This window comes from Myotis daubentonii, chromosome 14 (genome assembly GCF_963259705.1).
Source record: "Myotis daubentonii chromosome 14, mMyoDau2.1, whole genome shotgun sequence".
Classification (NCBI taxonomy): domain Eukaryota; kingdom Metazoa; phylum Chordata; class Mammalia; order Chiroptera; family Vespertilionidae; genus Myotis; species Myotis daubentonii.
In genome coordinates, this window is record NC_081853.1 from 18,265,880 (window position 1) to 18,288,010 (window position 22,131).

The 22,131-nt window shown below is 47.4% G+C and overlaps 1 protein-coding gene, 2 long non-coding RNA genes and 1 pseudogene across 5 annotated transcripts in view; 1 reads left to right on the plus strand and 3 right to left on the minus strand.

Moving 5' to 3' along the window:
• CHDH (choline dehydrogenase) overlaps positions 1-20,220 on the plus strand; it is a 32,351-nt gene extending 12,131 nt beyond the window's left edge. For all 3 annotated transcript variants that reach the window (XM_059663275.1, XM_059663276.1, XM_059663274.1), the window contains exons 3-9: positions 11,175-11,922; positions 12,336-12,487; positions 13,099-13,228; positions 14,162-14,296; positions 17,128-17,270; positions 17,640-17,742; positions 18,678-20,220. In XM_059663275.1, the coding sequence (XP_059519258.1) occupies positions 11,220-11,922; positions 12,336-12,487; positions 13,099-13,228; positions 14,162-14,296; positions 17,128-17,270; positions 17,640-17,742; positions 18,678-19,096 (1,785 nt within the window). In that variant the 5' untranslated portion in view covers positions 11,175-11,219 and the 3' untranslated portion in view covers positions 19,097-20,220. The remainder of the gene's footprint in view (positions 1-11,174; positions 11,923-12,335; positions 12,488-13,098; positions 13,229-14,161; positions 14,297-17,127; positions 17,271-17,639; positions 17,743-18,677) is intronic.
• Positions 5,475-6,476, minus strand: LOC132215397 (heterogeneous nuclear ribonucleoprotein A1-like; annotated as a pseudogene).
• On the minus strand, positions 13,137-17,003 carry LOC132215286 (uncharacterized). The gene is made up of 3 exons (XR_009448495.1): positions 16,920-17,003; positions 13,899-14,053; positions 13,137-13,267 (listed from the first exon to the last, which is right to left on the minus strand). It is a non-coding gene; the product is annotated as an uncharacterized LOC132215286 (long non-coding RNA).
• On the minus strand, positions 17,190-18,284 carry LOC132215287 (uncharacterized). Its single transcript, XR_009448496.1, has 2 exons — positions 18,160-18,284; positions 17,190-17,453 (listed from the first exon to the last, which is right to left on the minus strand). It is a non-coding gene; the product is annotated as an uncharacterized LOC132215287 (long non-coding RNA).
• Positions 20,221-22,131: the final 1,911 nt, after the last annotated feature.

Here is a 22,131-nt window from a genome sequence, read left to right on the forward strand (position 1 = left end):
CTCCCCCCCCACACACCCAGTGCACGAATTTCGTGCACCGGGCCCCTAGTATAAAATAAATATCAAAAATATAAATCTTTGTTTTACTATGGTTGCAAATATCAAAAAATTTCTATATGTGACACAGCACCAGAGTTAAGTTAGGGTTTTTCAAAATGCTGACACGCCGAGCTCAAAAGGTTCGCCATCACTAGTCTAGGACTTTCTTTAAACTTTTGATGACTTTATTTCTTTTTCGTGTCTAATTGCTCTGGCTAGAACTTCCAGAACTATATTGAGTAAAAATGGCAAAAGAGGGCACCCTTGTCTTGTTCCCAATATTAGAGTGAAAATTTCATTCTTTCACCATTGAGTATGATGTTAGCTGAGGGTTTTTCACATATGGCCTTTGTCATGTTGACGAAGTTTCTTCCTGTTCCTACTGTTTGTTTTTAATCATGAAAGTGTTGAATTTTATCAAATGCTTTTCTGCATCAATTGAGATGTTTATGTGGTTTTTATTCCTTCATTCTCTTAATGTGGTATATCACACTGATTGATTTTCATAGGTTGAACCATCTTTGAAGTACTAGAATAAATCCTACTTGGTCATGGTGCATAATCCTTTTTAATATGCTGATGAAGTTTTGCATCAAGATTCACAAGAGAGATTGGTCTGTAGTTTTCTTGTTAGTGTCTTTAGTATGACTTTGGTATCTAGGTAATACTAGTCTCATGTAATGAGTTAGGAAATTTTTCCTCTTCTTCAATTTTTGGGAAGAAAGTGAGAAGGATTGATGTTACTTTTTCTTTAGATGTTTGGGAGAATTCATGAGTGAAGCCATCGTGTCCAGGCTATTTCTTTGTTGGGAGGTTTTTGATTACTGATTCTATCCTCCTTACTAGTTATAGATTTATTTGTACTTTATATTTCTTCATGATTCAATTTTGGTAGATGGTGTATTTCTGGGAATTTGTCCATTCCCTCTAGGTTATGCAATTTGTTGGTACAAATTGTTTATAGTACTCTTATGATCCTTTTTCTTTCTATAAGATCAATAGTGATGTTTCTACTTTCATTGTTGATTTTACTAATTTCTGTAAAATAAAAAAAAAATGGTGTTTCTACTTTCATTTCTGATTTTACTCTCTCAGTCTACCTAAATATTTGTCAGCTTTTTTAAGAACCAATTTTTGGCTTGATTTTCTCTATTACTTTTCTGTTCTTAATTTCATTTATCTCTACTCTATTCCCTTTCTTCTGCTAGCTTTGGGTTTAGTTTGCTCTTTTTCTACTTTCTTAGGATGTAAATTTGGGGTATTATTTGAAAACTTTCTTCTTTTTCAATGGGTGCATTTACAGCTATGTTTCCCTCTTAGCCCTGCTTTTGCTGCATCTCCCAGGTTTTGGTATGTTGTGTTTTTGTTTTCATTTGACTCAAGGTATTTTCTGAATTTCTTTGTGATTTTTATCTTTGACACATTGATTGTTTAAGAGTATATTGTTTAACTTCCACATATTTGTGACATTTTCAGTTTTCCTTCTGATATTGATTTCATTCCATATGATTAGAAATTATACTTTATGTGATTTCAATCTTTTAAGAATTCATTAATATTTGTTTTATGGCCTAACATATAGTGTGTCCTAGAGAATATTCCATGTGCGCTTGAGAAAAAAAATGTCTATTTTGCTGCTGTTGGGTGGAGTGTTTTATGTGTAAGATACAATTGGTTTGTAGTGTTATTCAATTCCTCTATTTCCTTATTGATGTTCTCTCTGGTTAATCTATCCATTATTGAATTTGAGTACAGAAGTTTCCATTTATTGCAGTAGAACTGTATTTCTTCCTTTAAATCTGTCAGTGTTTGCTTCATATATTTTTGGGTTCTGATGTTTGACACATATATGGATTGCATGTTTTAAAACTTTATACAAAGGTTTCATTCAGGTGATACCATCCTGTAGATTGCTTTTTATATTTGAATATACTTTTAGGATTCACCCATGTTGATGTGAAGTGCTATCACTGTTGTGTGTGGGTTTTTTGATTGACTGTACTTTTTCTATATCGTTTGTACCTCTATATACATTTTGAAGTCAGCATGTCAATTTCTACAAAAAAGACAATAACAACCAGAAAACAAACCCAAAACATCCTGCTGAGCTTTGATTGGCACTGCATCAAACCTGTCAATCACTTTAGGGGAATAATGACATCACAACAATATTAGATCTTCCTATTCATGATATCTCTCTCTATTTAGGCCATCTTTAATTTCTATCAACCATGTTTGTAGTTTTTAGTGTATAGGTCTTACACATATTTTGTTAAGTTTATTCCTAAGTGTTTCATATTTCCTGATGCTCTTGAAATTGGTATTGTTTTATTTTGTGGTTGCCCCACAGAGGGTGGGGTGGGATCAACCCCACCACCACTCAAAATATTTTTAAATATTGAGACTGATGCAACATACATGTACTAAGAGGCTATTAATTACTCTCAGAATGGGGCCTCCTGGGGAGAGCAGGGCAGGTAGGTACCCATTTTGGTCTGGGATGTCTTGAGTGAAGAGAGGGACAAGTAGCTCTGATTTTTGTTATGTTTGAAAAATAGCACTAATGTGATGATTCCCATATGTAGGTTTGATTTGCATAATTTAAACTTCCCCACTGACAGCCAGGGCAGGAATGCCAGGACTTTCTTATGGACTTGCCCAATATGGAGTCAGAGTGAGGAATGGGATTTGAAAGCTGTCAGTGGTCAAACATCAAAAATGGATGCAGACTTCTTTATTACATTTATTTACATTTAAGTGTTCAGTTGTTCATTAAGAGCATATAAAAAATACAGTTGACTTTCGTGTGTTTAACTTGTACCTTATGACTGTGCTAAATTCACTTATTCCAGTAGCTTTTTAAAAGAATTCCTTGGGAATTTCTATGTAGATAATCATGTCTACAAATAAGGACATTTATAATTCTTTCTTTCCAGTCGGTATGCTTTTTATTTTAACTAACTAATTACTTAAACTTAAATTCCTAGTTTAGAACCTTCATACAAGGTTAAATAAAAGTGGTGAAAATGAACATTCTTGCCTTGTTCCTGATCTCAAGGGGAAAGCTTTCAGTCTTTCACCATTTAGTACAGAGTTAGCTATAGGTATTTCATAGATGCCCTTTATCAGGAAGTTCTCTTTCATTCCTTAAGTAACACAAAGATTTTATAGATTTTGAATATTGCTAAATGATTTATGCATTAAGATGATCATGTGTTTTTTTCTTTTTTGGATTATTAATATCCTATATAATCCTATATAATAAAAGCTTAATATGCTAAGTGTCCTGTTGTACAGTCAGCTGTTCAACCAATCAAAGCATAATATGCTAATGATATGCTAAGGCCGCTCAACTGCTCACTATGACGTGCACTGACCACCAGGGGGCAGATGCTTCAACTGCTAGGTTAGCTTGCTGCTGGGGTCTGGCCAATTGGGACTGAGCGAGTTGGGCCAGACATGCCCTGGAGCCCTCCCACATCCCTCCCTGGCCCCAATCGTGCACCAGTGGGATTCCCTCAGCCTGGCCTGCTCCCTCTCCCAATCTAGGACCCTTTGGGGGATGTCAGAGAGCCGGTTTCGGCCCAGTCCCGCAGGCCAGGCCGATAGACCCCAGGGCCTCTAGTGATGAAATACAAAGATTGATTGTCAAATGTTGAACCAACCTTGCATTCCTGGGATAAACTCCAGTGGGTTACAATGCATGCTTTTTGTATGTTGCTGGATATTATTTGCTAAAACTTTGTTAAAGAGATTTGCATCTTTGTTCATGATGGATATTAGTCTGTAGTTTCCTTTTCTTGTGAAAGCTTTGTCTAGTTTGGTAACAAGATAATGCTGCATTTATTAAGTGAGTTGGGGAGTGTTCTCTACTATTCTGTTTTCTATAAAATTTGTATTATTCCATCTTTAGTATGTGATAAATTTTACCAATGAAGTTTAGAGTTTTCTTTGTGGGAAGAATTTAAATTATGAACGCTATTTTTTTAAGAGATGTATATAGCTAATTAGGTTATATAGTTTTTCTTGAGTGAGCTTTGATAATCTATCTTTCAAGAAATGTATGCATATTATCTTATTTATCAAATTTATTGGGGTAAAGTTGTCATAATATTTCTTATACTGTAGAATATGGAATAATATCCTCTCTCTCATTGCTGATGCTGGTAATTTGTGTTATCTCTCTTCTTTGGGAAGGGATTTATTAATTTTATTGTTTTAAAGAACAATAGTTTGGTTTAATTAAGTTTTTATTTTTAAATTTGTTTTCAATTTTATTGATTTCTGCCATTATGTTTATTACTTTCTTCTAATTACTGTGAGATTGACTTTATTTTTTCTAGTTACTTAAAGATAAAAATATAGATCATCAATTTGAGTTCTGACTTACTAATATAAGCATTTTAATGCTATATATTTCCCTCAAAGCATTGCATTCCCTGTATTCAACATTTTGGTCTGCTGTGTTTTCATTTTCATTCAGTTCAAAAATTTGCACTCTGGCCAGTGTGGCTCCGTTGGTTGGAGGGTTGTCTCTTACACCAAAAGGTGGCAGGTTTAATCCTGGTCAGGGCACATACTCAGTTGTGGGTTTGATCCCTGGTCAAGCGTGTGCAGGAGGCAACCAATTGATGTCTCTCTCTCTCTCTCCCTCTCTCCCTTTCTCTCTCTAAAATTTTTATTTCTTAAATAGGGATAATCAATTGCTTAAAAAAAATCTAGCTAATGTTGAAAAAAAACCCATAAAAATTTGCTAATTTCTTTAGTGATTTCTTCCTTGACTCAGGTTATTTACAAGTGTATTTAAATTTTACTATTTAGGGATTTTTAGAAATATTTTTATTATTTATTTCTAAATCAAATATTTGGTGGTCAGAGAAAACACTGTTTCATTTCAGTTCTTTTAAATTTGTTGAGATTTGTATTATGGCCCAGAATAAGGACTGTTTGGTGATATACATTTGCACTAAACGTGTATTCTGCTGTTGTTCAGTAATAACTGTTGATTAGTTGTCAGATTAGTTCATAATGCTGTTCAAATCTTCTATATTCTTACTGATTTTTTCATCTAGATGGGTTTTTTAAAAAGACATTTATTCAGCATCATGATCAGACTATTACATTTAGCAATCAACAACATGGGTACAAAAATTCTACATTAAAACCCTTTGTTGGAATGCTTTACATTTCCCACAGAACAAAAACAGAAATAACCGGTTATACAATTAGTCACAAATAAAGTGCTTGAGTTTTTTGCTCGTACACTTCAGTATTGTCTAAAACATGTCTTCTTTGTAGCTCTCAGGTCCTGTCACCACTGTGCTTGGCTGAGTTCACAAATCTATTGTAACCTGTAGTTTCCCTGTCACTTTTCTCGCTCTGCTCTCTTACTAAGCTTTGTTTCCTGGTGGTAATTAAAACCTTCTGCCACTGCCTTAGCTACTGCTGCTGCTGGAACCACCATAGCCACCTTGCTTTCAGTTTGGCAAAGTGTTGGTCTCCACCACCACAGGAGACAGAACTTCTCTGCCTCCAAAATTTTCTCCTTCCACGGATCCAAAACTTGAAGGTGGATTGTTGTAATTGTCAAAATCATTGTAGCTTCCACCATGTCCAGAATTGCTTCCACCATTACCAAAGCCATGATAGCCATCCCCACTGCCACCAACCATATCCATCACCACCACAGCTGCCACCAAAGCCACCTCCACCACGAAAGTTTCCTCCACGATCAAGGTTGTCATGCCCACCAAAACCATCTCCGTGACCACCTTCAAAGTTTCCAGAACCACTTCAACCTCTTTGGCTGGACGACGCATGAGCCATCTCTGGCTTAGACAGGGCTCTCCTTACTTCACAGTGGTGGCCATTCATAGTAGGGTATTTCTGAATGACAATTTTGTCTACAGAGTCACGGTCATCAAAGGTTACAAAAGCAAAGCCTTTCTTCTTGTCACTGCCTCAGTCAGTCATGATTTCAGTCACTTCAGTTTTCCCTTACTGCTCAAAATAATCTCTTAAGTGATGTTCTTAAGTGTCTTCTTTACTACCAGTCTTAATCTTTTCCACAGTTAAGTGGGCACCAGGTCTTTGAGAATCTCCTCTTGAGACAGCCCTCTTTGGTTCCACAGCTCTTCCGTCCACCTTGCGTGACCTTGCATTCATGGCTGCATCCACCTCCTCCGCAGTGGCACATGTACAAACCCAAAGCTCTGGAGTGCTTGGTGTTTAGATCTCTCTTCACCACGGTCTGTGAGTGGTCCCCACTGCTGAATATGGCTCCTCAGACTCTCAAAGCTCAAACCTCCAGTAAAGAGCCTCTGCAGCTGTCCGGACTCCTCGGGAGACTGTGACTTAGATGTGATAGGGATACTCTAAGGGTGCTTATTGCTTACTCGGCACTGTCCACCAGCAGAAAGGAGCGATCTAATGAGCATATCCCGCGATGTTTTATCTATTACTATGAGGGGAGTATTGAAGTCTCCAAGTGTAATTATGTATTTATTCATTTCTCCTTTCATTGCTATCTAGTTTTTGCTTCATGATTTTGGAGTTCTATTGCACACATACACATTTAGAAGTGTTTTGCCTTAGGATAAATTGTCTCCTTTATCATTTCTAGATGTCTTCTAAACCCTGCTAATGTTCTTTGTACTGAAGTCTAGAGCTAATATTGTCACTTTAACTCTTATTTGTGTAGTGCTTCTGTGGTGCATCTTTTTTCAACTTTCATATTTATTACATGTCTTTATTTTTAAAGTGGATTTTTGTGTGTGTGTGCACAACATATATTTGAGCCTTGCTTTTTAAAGTCTCATTTGACAGTCTCTGCACTTTAATTGGAATATTTAGATTATTTCCACTTAATGCAGTTATTGATATAGTTGGATTTAAATCTACCGTTTTATTATTGGTTCTTTATTTGTCCCATCTCTTTTTAGTTTATTCTGCCACTATTTTTTTTTTTTAGTTTCAAATGTACAGCCTAGTGGCTAGACAATTATATACTTTACAAAGTGTTCCCCTGATATTTCTACTCACCTGGCATCATATATAGTTATTACAGTATTATTGACTACATTCCCTATGCTGTACTTCACATCCCCATGACTATTTTATAACTATCAATCTGAATTTCTCAAACCCTTCACCTTTTTCATGCAGTTCCCTATTCCCCCCTTCCCCTCTGGCAACCATCAACCTGGTCTCTGTGTCTATGCGTCTATTTCTGTTCTGGTTCATTTATATTGTCCTTTAGATTTTACATAAAAGTGAAATCATATGGTATTTATCTTTCTCTGACTAATTTATTTCACTTAGCATAATACTCTCTAGGTCCATCCATGCTGTTGCAAATGGGAAGATTTCATTCTTTTATATGGCTGAGTAATATTCCATTGTGTGTGTGTGTGTGTGTGTGTGTGTGTGTGTGTGTATGTGTATCACAGTTCTTTTACCCACTCCTCTATTGATGGGCACTTGGGTTGCTTCCATATCTTGGCTATTGTAAATAACCTGCTGCAATGAACCATAAGGGTGCATAAATTCTTTCAAATTAGTGTTTTGGGTTTCTTTGGATATATGTCCAGAAGTTTAATCGCTGGATCATAAGGCAGTTTTAGTTTTTTGAGGAAATTTCCTACTGTGTCCCATAGTGGCTGCACCAATCTGCATTCCCACCTGTAGTGCACAAGGGTTCCCATTTCTCCACATCCTCTCCGACACATGTTTGTTGATGTATTGATGGTGGCTATTCTGACAGGTGTGCGGTGCTATCTCATTGTGGTTTTAATTTGCATCTCTCTGATGATGAGTGATACTGAAGCATCTTTTCATATGTCTACTGGACATCTGTATGTCCTTTTTGGAGGAGCATCTATTCAGGTCCTTTGCGCATATTTTAATTGGATTTTAGTTGTATGAGTTCTTTATACATTTTGCATATTAATCCCTTAACAGATGTATCGTTGGCAAATATGTTCTCTCATTCAGTGGGTTGTCTTTTCATTTTGTTGATGATTTCCTTTACTGTTCAAAAACTTTTTAGTTTGATATAGTCCCGCTTGTTTATTTTTTTTCTTCTCTTCCCTTGCCGGGGAGATATATCAGAAAAAAAAAATTACAAGAGAAATGTCAGAGATTTTACTGCCTATTTTTTCTGGTTTCCAGTCTTATATTTAAGTCTTTAATCCATTTTGAGTTTATTCTTATATATGGTGTAAGAAGGTGGTCTAGTTTTATTTTTTGCCTGTTGCTGTCCAATTTTTGTAACACCATTTATTGAATAGACTGTCTTTTCCCCATTGTACGTTCTTATCTACTTTGTCAAATATTAATTGGCCATATAAGTGTGGGTTTATTTCGGGGCTCTCTGTTCTGTTCCGTTGAGCTATGTGTCTGTTTTTATGCCAGTACCATCCTGTTTTGATAACGATACCCTTGTAGTATAGTTTGAGATCAGGTAGGGTAATACTTTGTTCTTCTTTCTCAAGATTGCTGTGGCTGTTTGGGGTCTTTTGTGGTTCTGTAGAAGTTTTTGGATTATTTATTCTAGTTCTGTGAAATATGCCATTATTTTGATAGGAATTGCATTGAATCCATAGATTGCTTTGGGTAGTTATGAACATTTTAATGATGGCAGTCCTTCTTATCCATGAGCACAAGTATATGCTTCCATTTGCTTATATCTTCTTCAGTTTCTTCAGTGTCTTATAATTTTCTTATTCTTAGGTATTTTTGTTTGTTTTAAAATATATTTTTATTGATTTCAGAGAGGAAGGGAGAGGGAGAGAGAGAAACATCAGTGACGAGGGAGAGTCATTGATCAGCCGCCTCCCGCATGCTCCCCACTGGGAACCGAGCCATGTGTCCTTCATTAGAATCGAACCGGGGACCCTTCAGTCCGCAGGCCGACGCTCTATCCACTGAGCCAAACCGGCTAGGGCTGTTCTTAGGTATTTTTTAAAATACAATTATACTGGTAAATGGAATATTTTTTTTTTTTTTTTTTTTAGTTTCCCTTTCTGATAGTTCATTATTAGTATATAAAAGTGCAAGTGATTTCTGGATATTAATTTTGTAACCTACTTTACTGAATTTATCAGTTCTAGTTTTTTTTTTAATGGAATCTTTAGGGTTATGTTTATACCGTATCATGTCATCTGCAAATAATGCCAATTTTACTTCTTCCTTGCCAATTTGGATACCTTTTATTTCTTCTTCTTGACTGCTGTGGCTAGGACTTCCAGTACCATATTGAATAAGAATGGTGAAAGCAGATATCCCTGTCTTATTCCTGATCTTAAGGGAAACACTTTTAGTTTTTTGTGCATTGAGTATGATGTTAGCTGTGGGTTTGTCATATGTGGGCTTTATTATATTGAGATATGTTCCCTATATTCCCACTTTGTTGAGAGTTTTTATCATAAATGGGTGCTGGATTTTGTCAGATGCTTTTTCTGCATGTATTGATATGATCATATGCTTTTTATCCTTAATTTTGTTTATGTGATGTCACATGTTAATTGATTTGTGGACATTGTACCAACCTTGCATCCCAGGAATTAATCCCACTTGATCATAATGATTTTTTTTTAATCCTCACCCGAGGCTATTTTTCCATTGATTTTTAGAGGGAGGGAAAGGCAGAAATATTGATGTTAGAGAAATACATTGTTTGGTTGCATTCCACACGAACCCTAACTAGACCAGGGCTGGGGAGGGGCCTGCAACCAAGGTACGTGCCCTTGACCGGAATCGAGCCTGGGACCAAGGGGTCCGCAGGCTGACTCTCTATCCATTGAGCCAAACTGGCACGGGCTGATCTTTTTAATGTGTTGCTAGATGCAGTTTGCTAATATTTTTTTTAGAATTTTTGCATCTATGTTCATCAGGGATATTGGCCTCTAATTTTCTTTCTTTGTAGTGTCTTCATCTGGTTTTGGAATTAGGATGACACTGGCCTCACAAAATGAGCTTGGAAGTCTTTGCTCTTGATATTTTTGGAATAGTTTGAGAAGAATTGGTGTTAGTTCATTTTTGAATGTTTGATAAAATTCACCTGGAAAAGGGCATGCCTTTTACCCTATCAGGTCATTAGTGTGGAGAGCTGAGTTAACCTAGTGGGAAGTTGAGCTGCTGCCACCTGGGGCTAGTGTGGGGCCTGGAGCGCTGGCAGGTTCTTCTCAGTGCTCCTGCTTCAGACATGGCTTTCAGGAGGCCCTGGTGCCCCTTTCTCTGTGCCTGCAGGAGGGGGCAGTGGGAGTAGGCCTTTCTCTGTACTTTACCTCTTAGCCTGCCTCCAGTGGTAGGCCACCGCTGGTACTTGGTACAGCCTCCTGGAGGGGCAGGGGCATTTATCAGGGTTTTCTTGAGGTTTCTCAGTGCTCCTGTGGCAGCCCTAGTCTCGGGCAGGCTTTTTGTGCCCTGGCCTCATGGCTGGGGCTTTCTCAGAAGTTCTTGTGGTTCTTTTTACCTCTGCACTGAGCATGCTGGGAAAGGAACCTGCAAAAGCTACTGACATTGTTTGTTTGTCAGAACTTTAGCATTCTCCAGAGTGATCTTTGAAAATAGTCGCTCTGATCCCACCTCAATGAAAAGCTGTCTAGTGTATGCCATGCAACCTCAGGTCACAGGCTTTCAGCTCTACAGTCTAGAGCCCTTCACTCCGACTTTCTATCAGCTACTTATTTAAGTCTTATCTGTCTCCCTGGCCCCAGACCATCCGTTTTGAGGGCAGGTATCTTGTTCTCTGTGTATTGCTAGTGATGAAATGGCTCAGCAACTGTCTTGAAAGGATGAGGAGTGAGTGGAAGCCGGGAAAGCCCTTACCGCCCCAGCCCTCCAGCAGGCAGACTCCTGCCCAGCTATAGGCTCATGCACAGGCGCCACAGAGAAGCCTTTCTGGGGGCTCTCCAGGTTTGGGGACAGGCCTCTCTCCTGTGCCCCCGCCCTAGCACAGACCTTGCAGTACTGGTAGAACTGTGTGCACCTCTGCTCCCTCCTGGGTCCCCAGGGCAGGGCTATGCTAGCCAGGCCTGTCCCTCCCCGCCCTGGGCAGACTGCTTGGTGAGTTGCGGAGGCGCTGTGCCGCACCGTCTGCATGAAAACATTTAAGGCCCGTTTTTCTGTTGTAGGGAAAGCGAACCCTCTGTGGACATAAGAGGACTGGGACTGGAAGCATGTGGTGTGTCCTGCGCGGCTGGAGGCGAGGGCACCTGAGCCCTTGGGGAGTGCTGGGGCAGCAGCGGCCCCCGGCCCTCCGTGCTCTGGCCAGTGTGGCCTCCGGGAGTGGAAACGAGTACAGCCACGTGGTGGTGGGTGCGGGCTCTGCGGGCTGTGTGCTGGCTGGACGGCTCACCGAGGACCCTGATAAGCGTGTGCTGCTGTTGGAGGCCGGGCCCAAGGACACGCATGCGGGGAGCAAGCGGCTCTTGTGGAAGATCCACATGCCCGCGGCCCTCGTGGCCAACCTGTGCGATGACAAGTACAACTGGTACTACCACACCGAGCCGCAGGCAGGCATGGACGGCCGCGTGCTGTACTGGCCGCGCGGCCGGGTGTGGGGAGGCTCCTCCTCCCTCAACGCCATGGTCTACATCCGCGGGCACGCCGAGGACTACGACCGCTGGCACCGCCAAGGCGCCACGGACTGGGACTACGCTCACTGCCTGCCCTACTTCCGCAAGGCGCAGTGCCACGAGCTGGGTGCCAGCCGGTACCGCGGCGACCAGGGCCCCCTGCATGTGTCGCGGGGTAAGACCAACCACCCGCTGCACCGGGCGTTCCTGGAGGCGGCACAGCAGGCCGGCTACCCCTTCACCGAGGACATGAACGGCTTTCAGCAGGAAGGCTTCGGCTGGATGGACATGACCATCCACAAAGGTAGCGTAAGGTGCCCACCCCCATCTCCCTGGTTCTTCCTTGGAGAAAAAAATTTACTATTGCAGCCCCTCCCTCCTGTTCGCATCCTGGTCAGTAAGTGTGGACACCCGGGGCTGCCAGAGCTGGAGGGGACGTGACACCGTGGGCATGCTCTGGGTCTCTGGCCCATGAGGGTGTGGATAATGGAGTCGGCTCTCTGGCCAAACAGAGACTTACAGATGGGGAAGCAGGCACAGGACACCCAGGGGCCCAGGTGGGTTTCCGTGGACAGGGGCTTTTGGTCTCAGCCATACTTGGAAGGCAGAGCTTACACAGTCAGAGAAAGACAAATTCCCCCTTTCTCCAGCCCCTTCCCACTCCCGCCCTGGGCAGGGGCGAGGGGTTGTGCCTGAAATCCTCGCTCTGTCCTGCAGGCAAGCGCTGGAGCGCAGCCTGTGCGTACCTGCACCCAGCACTCAGCCGCCCCAACCTCACCGCCGAGGCCCGGACGTTTGTGCGCAGGGTGCTGTTTGAAGGCAGCCGCGCAGTGGGCGTGGAGTACATCAAGAACGGCCAGAGCCACAGGGTGAGCCAGGCACCCCCAGGCCGAGGCAGCTCAGATGGCGGGCGGGAATGGGCAGTCGTCATGCTCTCGTCTCCATCGGCGCTGTGGTGGGGAGTGGGCAGCAGGTGGCAATGGCCTGAAAGGTTGTTCCCAGGGCTTAGCTGGGGGTGGAGGCCAGTTTAGGCACCTGCAGAGCCTGTTGTGCCCCAGATAAGCGCCCCTGTGAGCCTGTCTGCCGCTCCCCACCTCGGCGCTGTCCCCGGGACCTTCCACACCTCTTTGGAAGTTGATAGGTTCTAAGAACCGTAACTCTGCTCATACTCCGTATTTCTGCAGTGTGCCAGGATGTCCTGCATCCCACTGCTCGCTTTATGGAAACCGCTCATTCGAGTGCAGTTTCTCGTTTCAGTCCCACGGTCCTGTTTTTAAGACCATCATGACGAACTGGCGGTCGCTGAGTATTTGAGTATAATCATGATTTATTTATCTGTGAGCGCCTGCGAGAGCCGAACATGTGGGGAGCTTTCACACAGCACCCTGGGCATCCTCTTCCCATGCCGAGGCCACGCTCTCGGGTTCTGTCTGCCTTTGGGAAGGGAAGTGTGACCTGCTGGGCCCGCTGCCTCTTCCAGGCTTACGCCAGCAAGGAGGTGATTCTGAGTGGAGGTGCCATCAACTCCCCGCAGCTGCTCATGCTTTCTGGCGTCGGCAACGCAGACGACCTCAAGAAGCTGGGCATCCCCGTGGTGTGCCACCTTCCGGGTGAGTTTCCTCCTCCACTGCTCCTGGAGGGGGTCTCTGCTAAACAGAACGGTTTATTGTATTTTATTAGTATGGACTGGGGAGGGGACAGGAGTCAGTGCTTTTCAGAACTGTCCCGCTTCTCATGGGCCTGAAGGTCCCCTGGGACCCCAAGTCTTTGGGTGCTCTCCTCCCGTCCCTGGCCATCCTATCCCACTGAGAGGCGAGGCCCTGTGGCAGGGAGCATCTGCCCGTAAAGCCTCCTGGGCCAGGTTCAAGCAGGTCACCAGGGCAGCTCTGTGCTGAGGGGTCCAGGCCTCTGTGCTTTCCATCCCCAGTCCTTCCCACTTGCTCTGATGTTAAAGATGCTAACTCAGTGCTCCTGGGTGTGCTTCTCACATGAAGACAGTTCTCCGGGCCTGACATTTATTTTACAAACTTTTTTTGATGCCCTTTGGGGCCTGTCCCTTTTGCCCTCTCTTATAACCCACGCTCCCAGAGGCCTGGCCGTTCTGCATGAGGCTTCCTCCTAAGGGGTCTGTGAAAGTGCGGGGCCATGAGTGACCTGCCCAGCATCCCCTGGAGCTTGGATGAGCTCCTGCAGGTCTGCACAGCATGAGGGGCCTGCTTCCCCCGGCCAGGGCTGAGGCTGGGGCTGTCGGCCGTTCACTGACAGCTTCCTGAGCAGTACCTGCTGCACACGTGGGCCCTGCCCTCAGGGAGGGTGCTGCTTGGCAGGAAGGCAACTGGATGGGTGGCTTTGGCAACATCGGAGAGGGCTGGACTTGGCCAGGAGTGCAGAACGGTGTCCCTGGGAGGTGATCCGGCGCCTGAGCAGGAACTGGCCTGCAGATAAATGGGTAGGGGAGAAGTTTTCAAAACCAGGGGGATGTTGAGAGGTCAGCTAAGCTCCCCTTGGTAGCCAGTGCTCCTCACCACTCCCTCCTATTTCAGGAGTTGGTCAGAACCTGCAAGACCACCTGGAGATATACATCCAGCAGGCATGCACCCGTCCCATCACCCTCCACGCAGCACAGAAGCCCCTGAGGAAGGTCCGGATTGGTCTGGAGTGGCTCTGGCAGTTCACAGGTTGGTAGACATGGTCTGTGGGCATCGCGAGGTGCTGAGCAAGGGCTCTGGCCCCAGATTGCTGGTTTGAAGCTGAGCTCTGCCATTGGCCTCAGCTCTTTGAGCCTCAGCTTTCCCATCTGAAAAATGGGATACACAGTTCCTGCCTGATGGGCTGGTGTGAGGACCGGACTCAGTAGCACAGGGCCTGACCCGGGGGAGACTCCTCAAGGGCTAGGTGCTGCTCTTCCCTGCAGATGGACGGGGATGGCCGTGTGCTGGAGACCATGAGGTGGCCAAGGAGCCAGGAGAAAAGGCACTTGGTGCTGGACTATAGAGTCAGCACCCATTGCTTAGTTAGAAAACAAATGGAGAAAGTAGAGGAGAACCAAGATGGTGGCATAGGTAAAGGTGGTACTCGCCGCTCCCACAACCACATCAAAATTACAACTAAAATACAGAACATCACTCAGAACCGCCCGAAAGCTGGCTGAGGGAAGTCCTACAACTAGAGAAGTAAAGAAAACCGCTCAGGGAGGCTGGTAGGAGGGGCGGAGGCACGGAACGCCGGTCTGACACCCACGTGTGGCCCCTTTTTTCAATTGGGAGGAATAGCTCAGCTGCAGAGGTCTCCCTTGAGGAGCAGGGGGTCCCAGCCCCACACCAGACCCCCAGCCCAGGGTTCCAGAGCTGGGAAGAGAAGCCCCTGTAACTTTGGGCTGTAAAAACCAGCGGGGATTGTGGCTGAGTGACAAGGAGGCAATTCCTCTTAAAGGGCCAGCACATGAACTTACACAGACTCGCTCCATCTGCGCTTGGTGCTGGGGCAGCGGCTCTGGGGGAGCCAGGGATTATGGGGAGGAACTGGATTGCCTCGTCTCTGAGCAAGAACTCAGGGGTGCTCGCAGGGGTCACTGTTCCTGTGCTAAGACCTCCCGTTGCAGAGCTGACTGGCAGCGATATCTGAGTTTCCATCAGCTTAGCCAACATCGTTTGCCCTGCCCTGGTGATTCCCTGAGACCCGCCACATCCAATTTGCAGCAGCTTTTCCATATGAATGGCCTGTCCTGGCTCAGGCATCAGGCTTTTCTAAAATCTCTCAAGCAAGCAAGAGCTGGTGTCAGCGTGCCCAGTACCTATCCACAAGAGGCCCAAGGCAGTGTGGCCTCACCTGGGCACTTCCGGACCCAACACAAGTGGCCACCTGTAGGTCGCTCTGTGGCTCTTGCAAGGTGGCCCCAGGCAGCGGCTGACTATGCACCTTTCGGGAGACCCCAGAGCCAGTGCACCCACTGGACAGCTTCAGACCACGCCAGGCTATAACTACACACCCACAAGCAGCACACTCACGGGCACGCAGCGAGCACCGAAGTCCCTCTGAAGCAAGTCCGGCTCCATAGGGCTGTCTCCTGCACAGCAGCTCTCCCACTCAGTCACCGCTGAGCCTCACAGCCAGTTGGCCAACAGCAATTAAGACTCAGCGACAAGCCTAGGTGCACCCCTTGTGGGCTGTGTGCACAAAGTGCCCAGCTCAGGTGACGGGAGGTGAGCCACTGGGCCCTACAGGACACCTACTGGACAAGGCCACTCTGCCAGTTCCAGGAGAAGAGTAGCTTTACATAACACATAGAAACAAACACAGGGAAGCCGCCAAAATGCAGAGACAAAGAAGGGTGTCACAAATAAAAGAACAGAAGAAATCTCCAGAAAAAAAAACCTAAATGAAATGGAAGCAAGCAAACTACTGGGTACCATCAGTCGCATTTATGGGGGCGCTGGAAGCAGAAGAGAGAGAGCAAGATACTGTAACCTGTTTGAAGAAATGACAGAAAACTTCCCCTACCTGGTGGAAGTAATAGACTTACAGGTCCAGGAAGTGCAGAGAGTCCTAACCAAGAGGAACCCAAAGAGGCCCACACCAAGACACATCATAATTAAAATGCCAAGGGTTAAAGACAAAGAGAGAATCTTAAAAGCAGCGAGAGAAAAACAGCAAAAGCAGAAAAAAGATAAATCCATATCTTTCAACAATTGAGTCTGAAAAGAAAAATAAATGAACAAAGAATCTAATGAATAAAATAGACTCAGAGGCATGGAAACAGGGAGCAGACTGACAAATCTGGGGCAGTGGAGATTAACCAAAGAACTTAATATGCATACATGCATTACCTATGGACACAGACAATAGGGCAGTGAAGGCTTGGGGCAGGGCAGGAACTGGATAGAGGGGAACATCTGTAATACTCTCAACAATAACGACTTAAAGAAAAATAAAAGTAGAAAAAAACAAATGGAAAATGCTGAGTTTCCATAACTTTGGCCAGGAAATGGTGCTTTGAAATCCTATTCATTCACTCAGCACCTGTTCCTCACCAACTTAGTGCTAGAGGATGAGAAGTCCCAGGAAGGCAGGTATCCTCCGGCAGTTTGCACTCGGATGGGGACAATGGGAAGAATCGTGTAACCATGCTCAGTGTTAAGTTCTGTGAGAGAAAGACCAGGGGATCTGAGAGGCAGGAAGAGTACGTGCAAAGGCGCCTGGACTAGGCATCTCATTTGGGCCAGAGATTGCAACACGTGGTGGGAGGTTAGAGGGGAGAGGGCTCGGTCACGAGGAGTACAGGCCAGGCCAGGTTAGGGTTACCTGTGGTACACGAGGCCTCACAGTCCAGTCTCAGTGGTGGAGATGGGGGGGAGAGGCAAAGCTGAAGACTCGTCTGGTAGGCAGCTGACATTGGAAGCTGTGGTGCCAGTGAGCCCACCTGCGGGGAGAGGAAGGACAGGTAGGAGCACCAGGGGCCTGAGGCCGGCCCACATGCCCTGCTCTGACTGACTGCTCTTCCAATCCTCAGGGGATGGAGCCACGGCCCACCTGGAAACAGGTGGGTTCATCAGGAGCCGGCCTGGGGTCTCCCACCCAGACATCCAGTTCCACTTCCTGCCGTCCCAAGTGATTGACCACGGGCGTGTCCCCACCCAGGAGGAGGCTTACCAGGTGAGCAGATAGTCTCATCTTTTCCATCTTCCCCCCTGCAGCGGGGCCTTCAGGGTGGGGAGTGCACAAGCCTGTGCCGCGCCCTGCAGCTGCTCAGTACGTCTCAGCTTAGGGCAGATGCTCTTGGTACTGAGCACTAGCAATGGACCAGTGGCACCAACTCTGCCCACGGCTTGCCAGCTCCTGAAAATTTTGGCCATTCAGTTATAGAGGCAGGAGTGATTCATCAAGGTGGTTTTTAATCACTGTGGAGGGTGGGCAGGTAAGATTTGACTTTGGCTATAGAGGCCCACCCCCAGGAAACCTGGGACCTCTCTAAACTGAGTTGGGGGGCTGATGGAAGTGACTGCTCCCTCTGGATTCACCTAGGTGCATGTGGGGACCATGCGGGGCACGAGTGTGGGCTGGCTCAAACTGAGAAGTGCCAACCCCCAGGACCACCCTGTGCTGCAACCCAACTACTTGTCCACAGGTAACTCCCCAGCCACCTTCGTGTGCCCCAGGCCTGCGCCTGCTGGTCACTGTCTGAACGACTGCCTTTATGGGTTTGTTCCTGAACCACAAGTCACTCTCTGTCTTCCCTCCGCCCCATCATTCTAGTCCAGAGGTCCTCAAACTTTTTAAACAGGGGGCCAGTTCACTGTCCCTCAGACATTCCACACATGCGTATAGCGGGCCCGGACGAGCTGGCTGCTAAGCAGGACAGGCAGCGGCGGCAAAAAACACCTGGCGGGCCGGATAAATGTTTTCAGCGGGTCGCATGTGTCCCGCGGACCGTCGTTTGAGGACCCCTGTTCTAGTCTGTACATTTGCACACGCTGCTGTGTGGTGGCCGGGGTCCCTTGAAGTAACACATGAGGAGAGATGTGAAGCTTTCAAAGCAACTTACCGGAGGTTCAAGGCGGCGGCCTGGCTGTGTAGCCTGGCTGTGTACACACAGCTCACAGAGCACTTTTCCTGCTGTGACTGAACATCCTTTAAAAGCGAATTCTATTCCCCGGCCTGCCTCTCTGCACACAGCAGAGATGACCGCTCCCCACCTGGCGGGTTATGCCCAGTAATAACGTGTGGGGCCCTCACAGCCATGCGGTGGCAGAGGCAAGGTGTGAGGTCTGATTCCTAACGTGCAGATCAAATCCAGATCCCCCATTCACATCCGGGGCCTCTGAGGCAAGCTGTGTCCGTCTCGCATGCTCTCTGTTTGGGCTTCATGGGACTCTGCTTGGTTGCACGTGACCGCCTGTGGGGAGGGCAGGAACTGGATAGGCCCCAAGCAGCCTGGTGGCCGGGACTTCCGCGTCCTGACCGGTCTCCCCTCGGGCAGCTGACTGAGCCTCTCCCGGCCCAGAGTCTGCCTGCGAGGCCAGCATGGTGAGAGGACGCTCACCTGTGTCTTCTCCTCCACAGAAGCCGACATTCACGATTTCCGTAATTGTGTGAAGCTGACCAGAGAAATTTTTGCCCAGGAAGCCCTGGCGCCGTTCCGGGGAAAAGAGCTCCAGCCAGGAAGCCACGTGCAGTCCGATGAAGAGATAGACGCCTTTGTGCGGGCGAAAGCGGACAGCGCCTACCACCCCTCGTGCACCTGCAAGATGGGCCAGCCCTCCGACCCCACCGCCGTGGTGGATCCGCAGACCAGGGTGATCGGGGTGGAAAACCTCAGGGTGGTCGACGCATCCATCATGCCCAGCGTGGTCAGCGGCAACCTGAATGCCCCCACGATCATGATCGCAGAGAAAGCAGCTGACATCATCAGGGGGCGGCCTGCACTCTGCGACAAGGACGTCCCTGTGTACAAACCCAGGACCCTGGCCACCCAGCGTTGAGGCAGTCGCTGCCTGGGAAGCCCCCCACCCAGCCAAGAGAGCCCTTGCTCCAAATGCTCTTTCCTGAAACTCTCTAGAATGTTAGGGTTCAATGGCAGAGAACTGGACAATTTCTTAAGAAGTGAGACCAGTCCGGTCAGTGAGCCAGGCTCCTCTCCCCCTGCCTTGTGCTGTGGGCCTTTGAGGAAAGGCCAGCATTCTGGCAGGAGGCCCGTGCAAGACTCGGCTCCTACCTGGGTCCCCTCCAACCTGGGCGCCTGCTGCCTCCCTCCTTCCTGGTGGGGCTGGAGGAAGGTGTCCTCTCCCAGACCCCCCTCTGAAGGCAGGCCCCTCAGAGAGCAGGCTCCGTGCAGAGGCTGGGTGCTGTCTGCTCCGAGGGGGCACCCCCACCTTGGGCTTGAGCTGTGGCTGAGACCAGGAGTCCTGCCGACGTTAGGGGGTGCAGCCGGGACTTGTGCCTGAGCCTGCAGTGCCCGTCCAGAGGGAGCACTGCCTGCGGGGTGGAGTGAGGGACAGCACCAGCCTCTCCACTCTCCTCGGTTCCCTGATCTCACCCCCAGAGGGAGGCACGAGCTGGTGCTCAGAGGGGCCGGCAGCCCCCTGCCTGGTTCTTACTGAACACCATCAGCCTGACGAGAGGATTTCTGGGTCTTATTCAAGGAGAGAAGTGTCTGCAAAGACCCCTCGCCACTACAGGTTTCACGACTTTGCATTTTAGACGAGTTTCTTGTTACCAGGAAACCTGGAACCCAGAGCAAACCCCACATACCAGACCTCGCTCCATGCCAGGCCGTGAAGACACTTTCCCCCGGCGCTGGGCAAGGCCGGCTCATTCTCATTCTCCAGGTGTCCGCGGGAACAGAGCGGGACGGGCTGCAACGGACCGAAAAGGCGGTCAGTAAAACTGCGGCTTGGTCCTGCAAAAATGCGATTGAGAGAGAAAAGGAAATGGTCAGATTTGAGTTTGGGGTGGAGGGAAGAAAACCAGATACAGGCAGCATTGAAAACAGTCCTTTGATCTTTAAATTTCTCCTAATTCAATAATGTAATCCAATAATTTATTTTGAACTGAGGTATCTTTTCCAGACTGTTCTTACAAGGTAATAAACTAAATGCATTTTTGATTTGATTGTTTTTAAAGTTATTCAAAGCCACAGTCTGTGGCAGGGAACAAAAGAATTGCTATGTGGACATCTGCCGTGCTGGCCCAGAATAAGGGAGGGAGGGAAACGGGACATTCCGGCTTCTCCCAGGACCAGAGTGGACGGAGGTGGCTTGGAGGCCTGACAGCCACACATGTTTCTGAGAAAGACCTTCCAGAAAGGCCGGAGGAAGAAAACCCCCTCTCCTTCCGTTAAGTCGTACCCGCATCCTGCTTTATTTTCTGTTCCACGCAAGGGTCAGGGAAGAAAATTCTACATCTGCCACGAGAGTTCTAGAGAGGCTGCTGCCGTGGCCCGGGGCTGCCACCTTGGGGTCTGGGAGCCGCCTGCAGGGGCGAAGGAGCAGCAGGAGTGCGGGTGCGGGTGCCAGCCCACTGCTCCGAAGGCCAAGAAGAACAGTTAGGTGCGTGGGGTCCGGGTGACGGCACTGACCTCGGTGCTGGTATGGCAGGTGCACGGCCATTCAGTGCTGCCATCGTGTGTTCTGGGGATGGTCCCGTCTCCAAGACAGTGGCTTGTTGCTACCGTGGCTGTGCTGTAAGTTAAGCAAATAACACATCCGCAGCCCCCTTCCCACTCTTGCATTCAGGGCCTTGTTCCTACGATCCCACAGTTTAGCCACCGCAGAAATAAGTTTCAAAAGAGAAGACTGAGAGTCACATGTCAGAAACCCACAGGGGTTCAGACCGGGGATGGACTATTCTGACTTAGAGCAGCGTCCCCTGGGTCCCGACAGCCGAGCGCTGTGGCCGTCGGGGCAGAGTGAGCAGCGGCCACGTCACAACCACCAGGCTGCCCGTAAGTTCCACTGCCACGGGGACCCTGCCGCCTGAGGGAGGGCTGTTGTCTGAGGAAGCCAGAGGGGCAGAAGGTGCCGACCAGAGGTGGGGCGAGGAGCCAGCCAGGCTGCTGCAGAGGCTGGGCCGCACTGAGCCCCCAGACCTGCCCCTCAGTCTCGCCTGCCCCCCAAAGTTCCCAGGAGGCAAGGCGTATCATTTTAGAGAAATAAAGGCTTGTTAACAAAGGACAGCGTAGCTGGAGTCTGTTTTGAGTGGGGGTAGACTGCCCATTAAACCCCTGAGCAAAAGCCTGCAGTAGCTGAAAGAAATGAATGTAATTGACAAAAAATGGTTTAAAAGCATAAAAGCTGCGTTTGTGTCCAGGGCCCAGGCTCTGAGGAGCGCTGACCCCTCTGGAGAAGCCTGTGCTTAGGCCGATGAGTCAGCAGACGGGCTCCCTGACCGAACGAGGGCTGACGCGCGGGTAGGAGCAGCTGCCCGGGGAACGACCTTCTCCCAGCGCACCAGCAAGAACTGGCATTTCCACACATTCAGGCAGATGCTCCTCTCCAGCCAAACCACGTCCCTCCACCCACAGGCCACTTCCCATTTCCACTGATCAACTCAACATCAGATCTAACACCCAGATCCGTTTCTCTTAAAAATCAGGGAGAAAACCACACAAGCTCTTCACTGGCCGGCCTCAAGACCCAGGCAGTCCTCTCATTTCATCACCTGTCACCGTCCTCAAGACCACACTCTGCTTGTTCCCACGGTGGAAGCAAGGGCCCCAGGCCTGTCCTCAGTCTCGCCTGCCCTCAGAGTCCCCAGGCGACGAGACATATCATCGTAGAGAAGTAAAAACGTTTCCACAAACGAAAGTGTAGCTGGAGTCTGTGCTGAGCTGGGTCGTTGCGTAAAGGAGCCAGAGCTGTGCGTGACCATTTTTTTAGAGCAAATTGACTGACTGCCCGTCATAACAATAAAAACCTTTGTAGAAAAGCAGATGATTGGCAAAGACACTTACTCCCATGGTGTGGCCTATTAAAGCAACAGCAACATGAAATAAGCGGCCCTGGTTTCTTTCACCTGG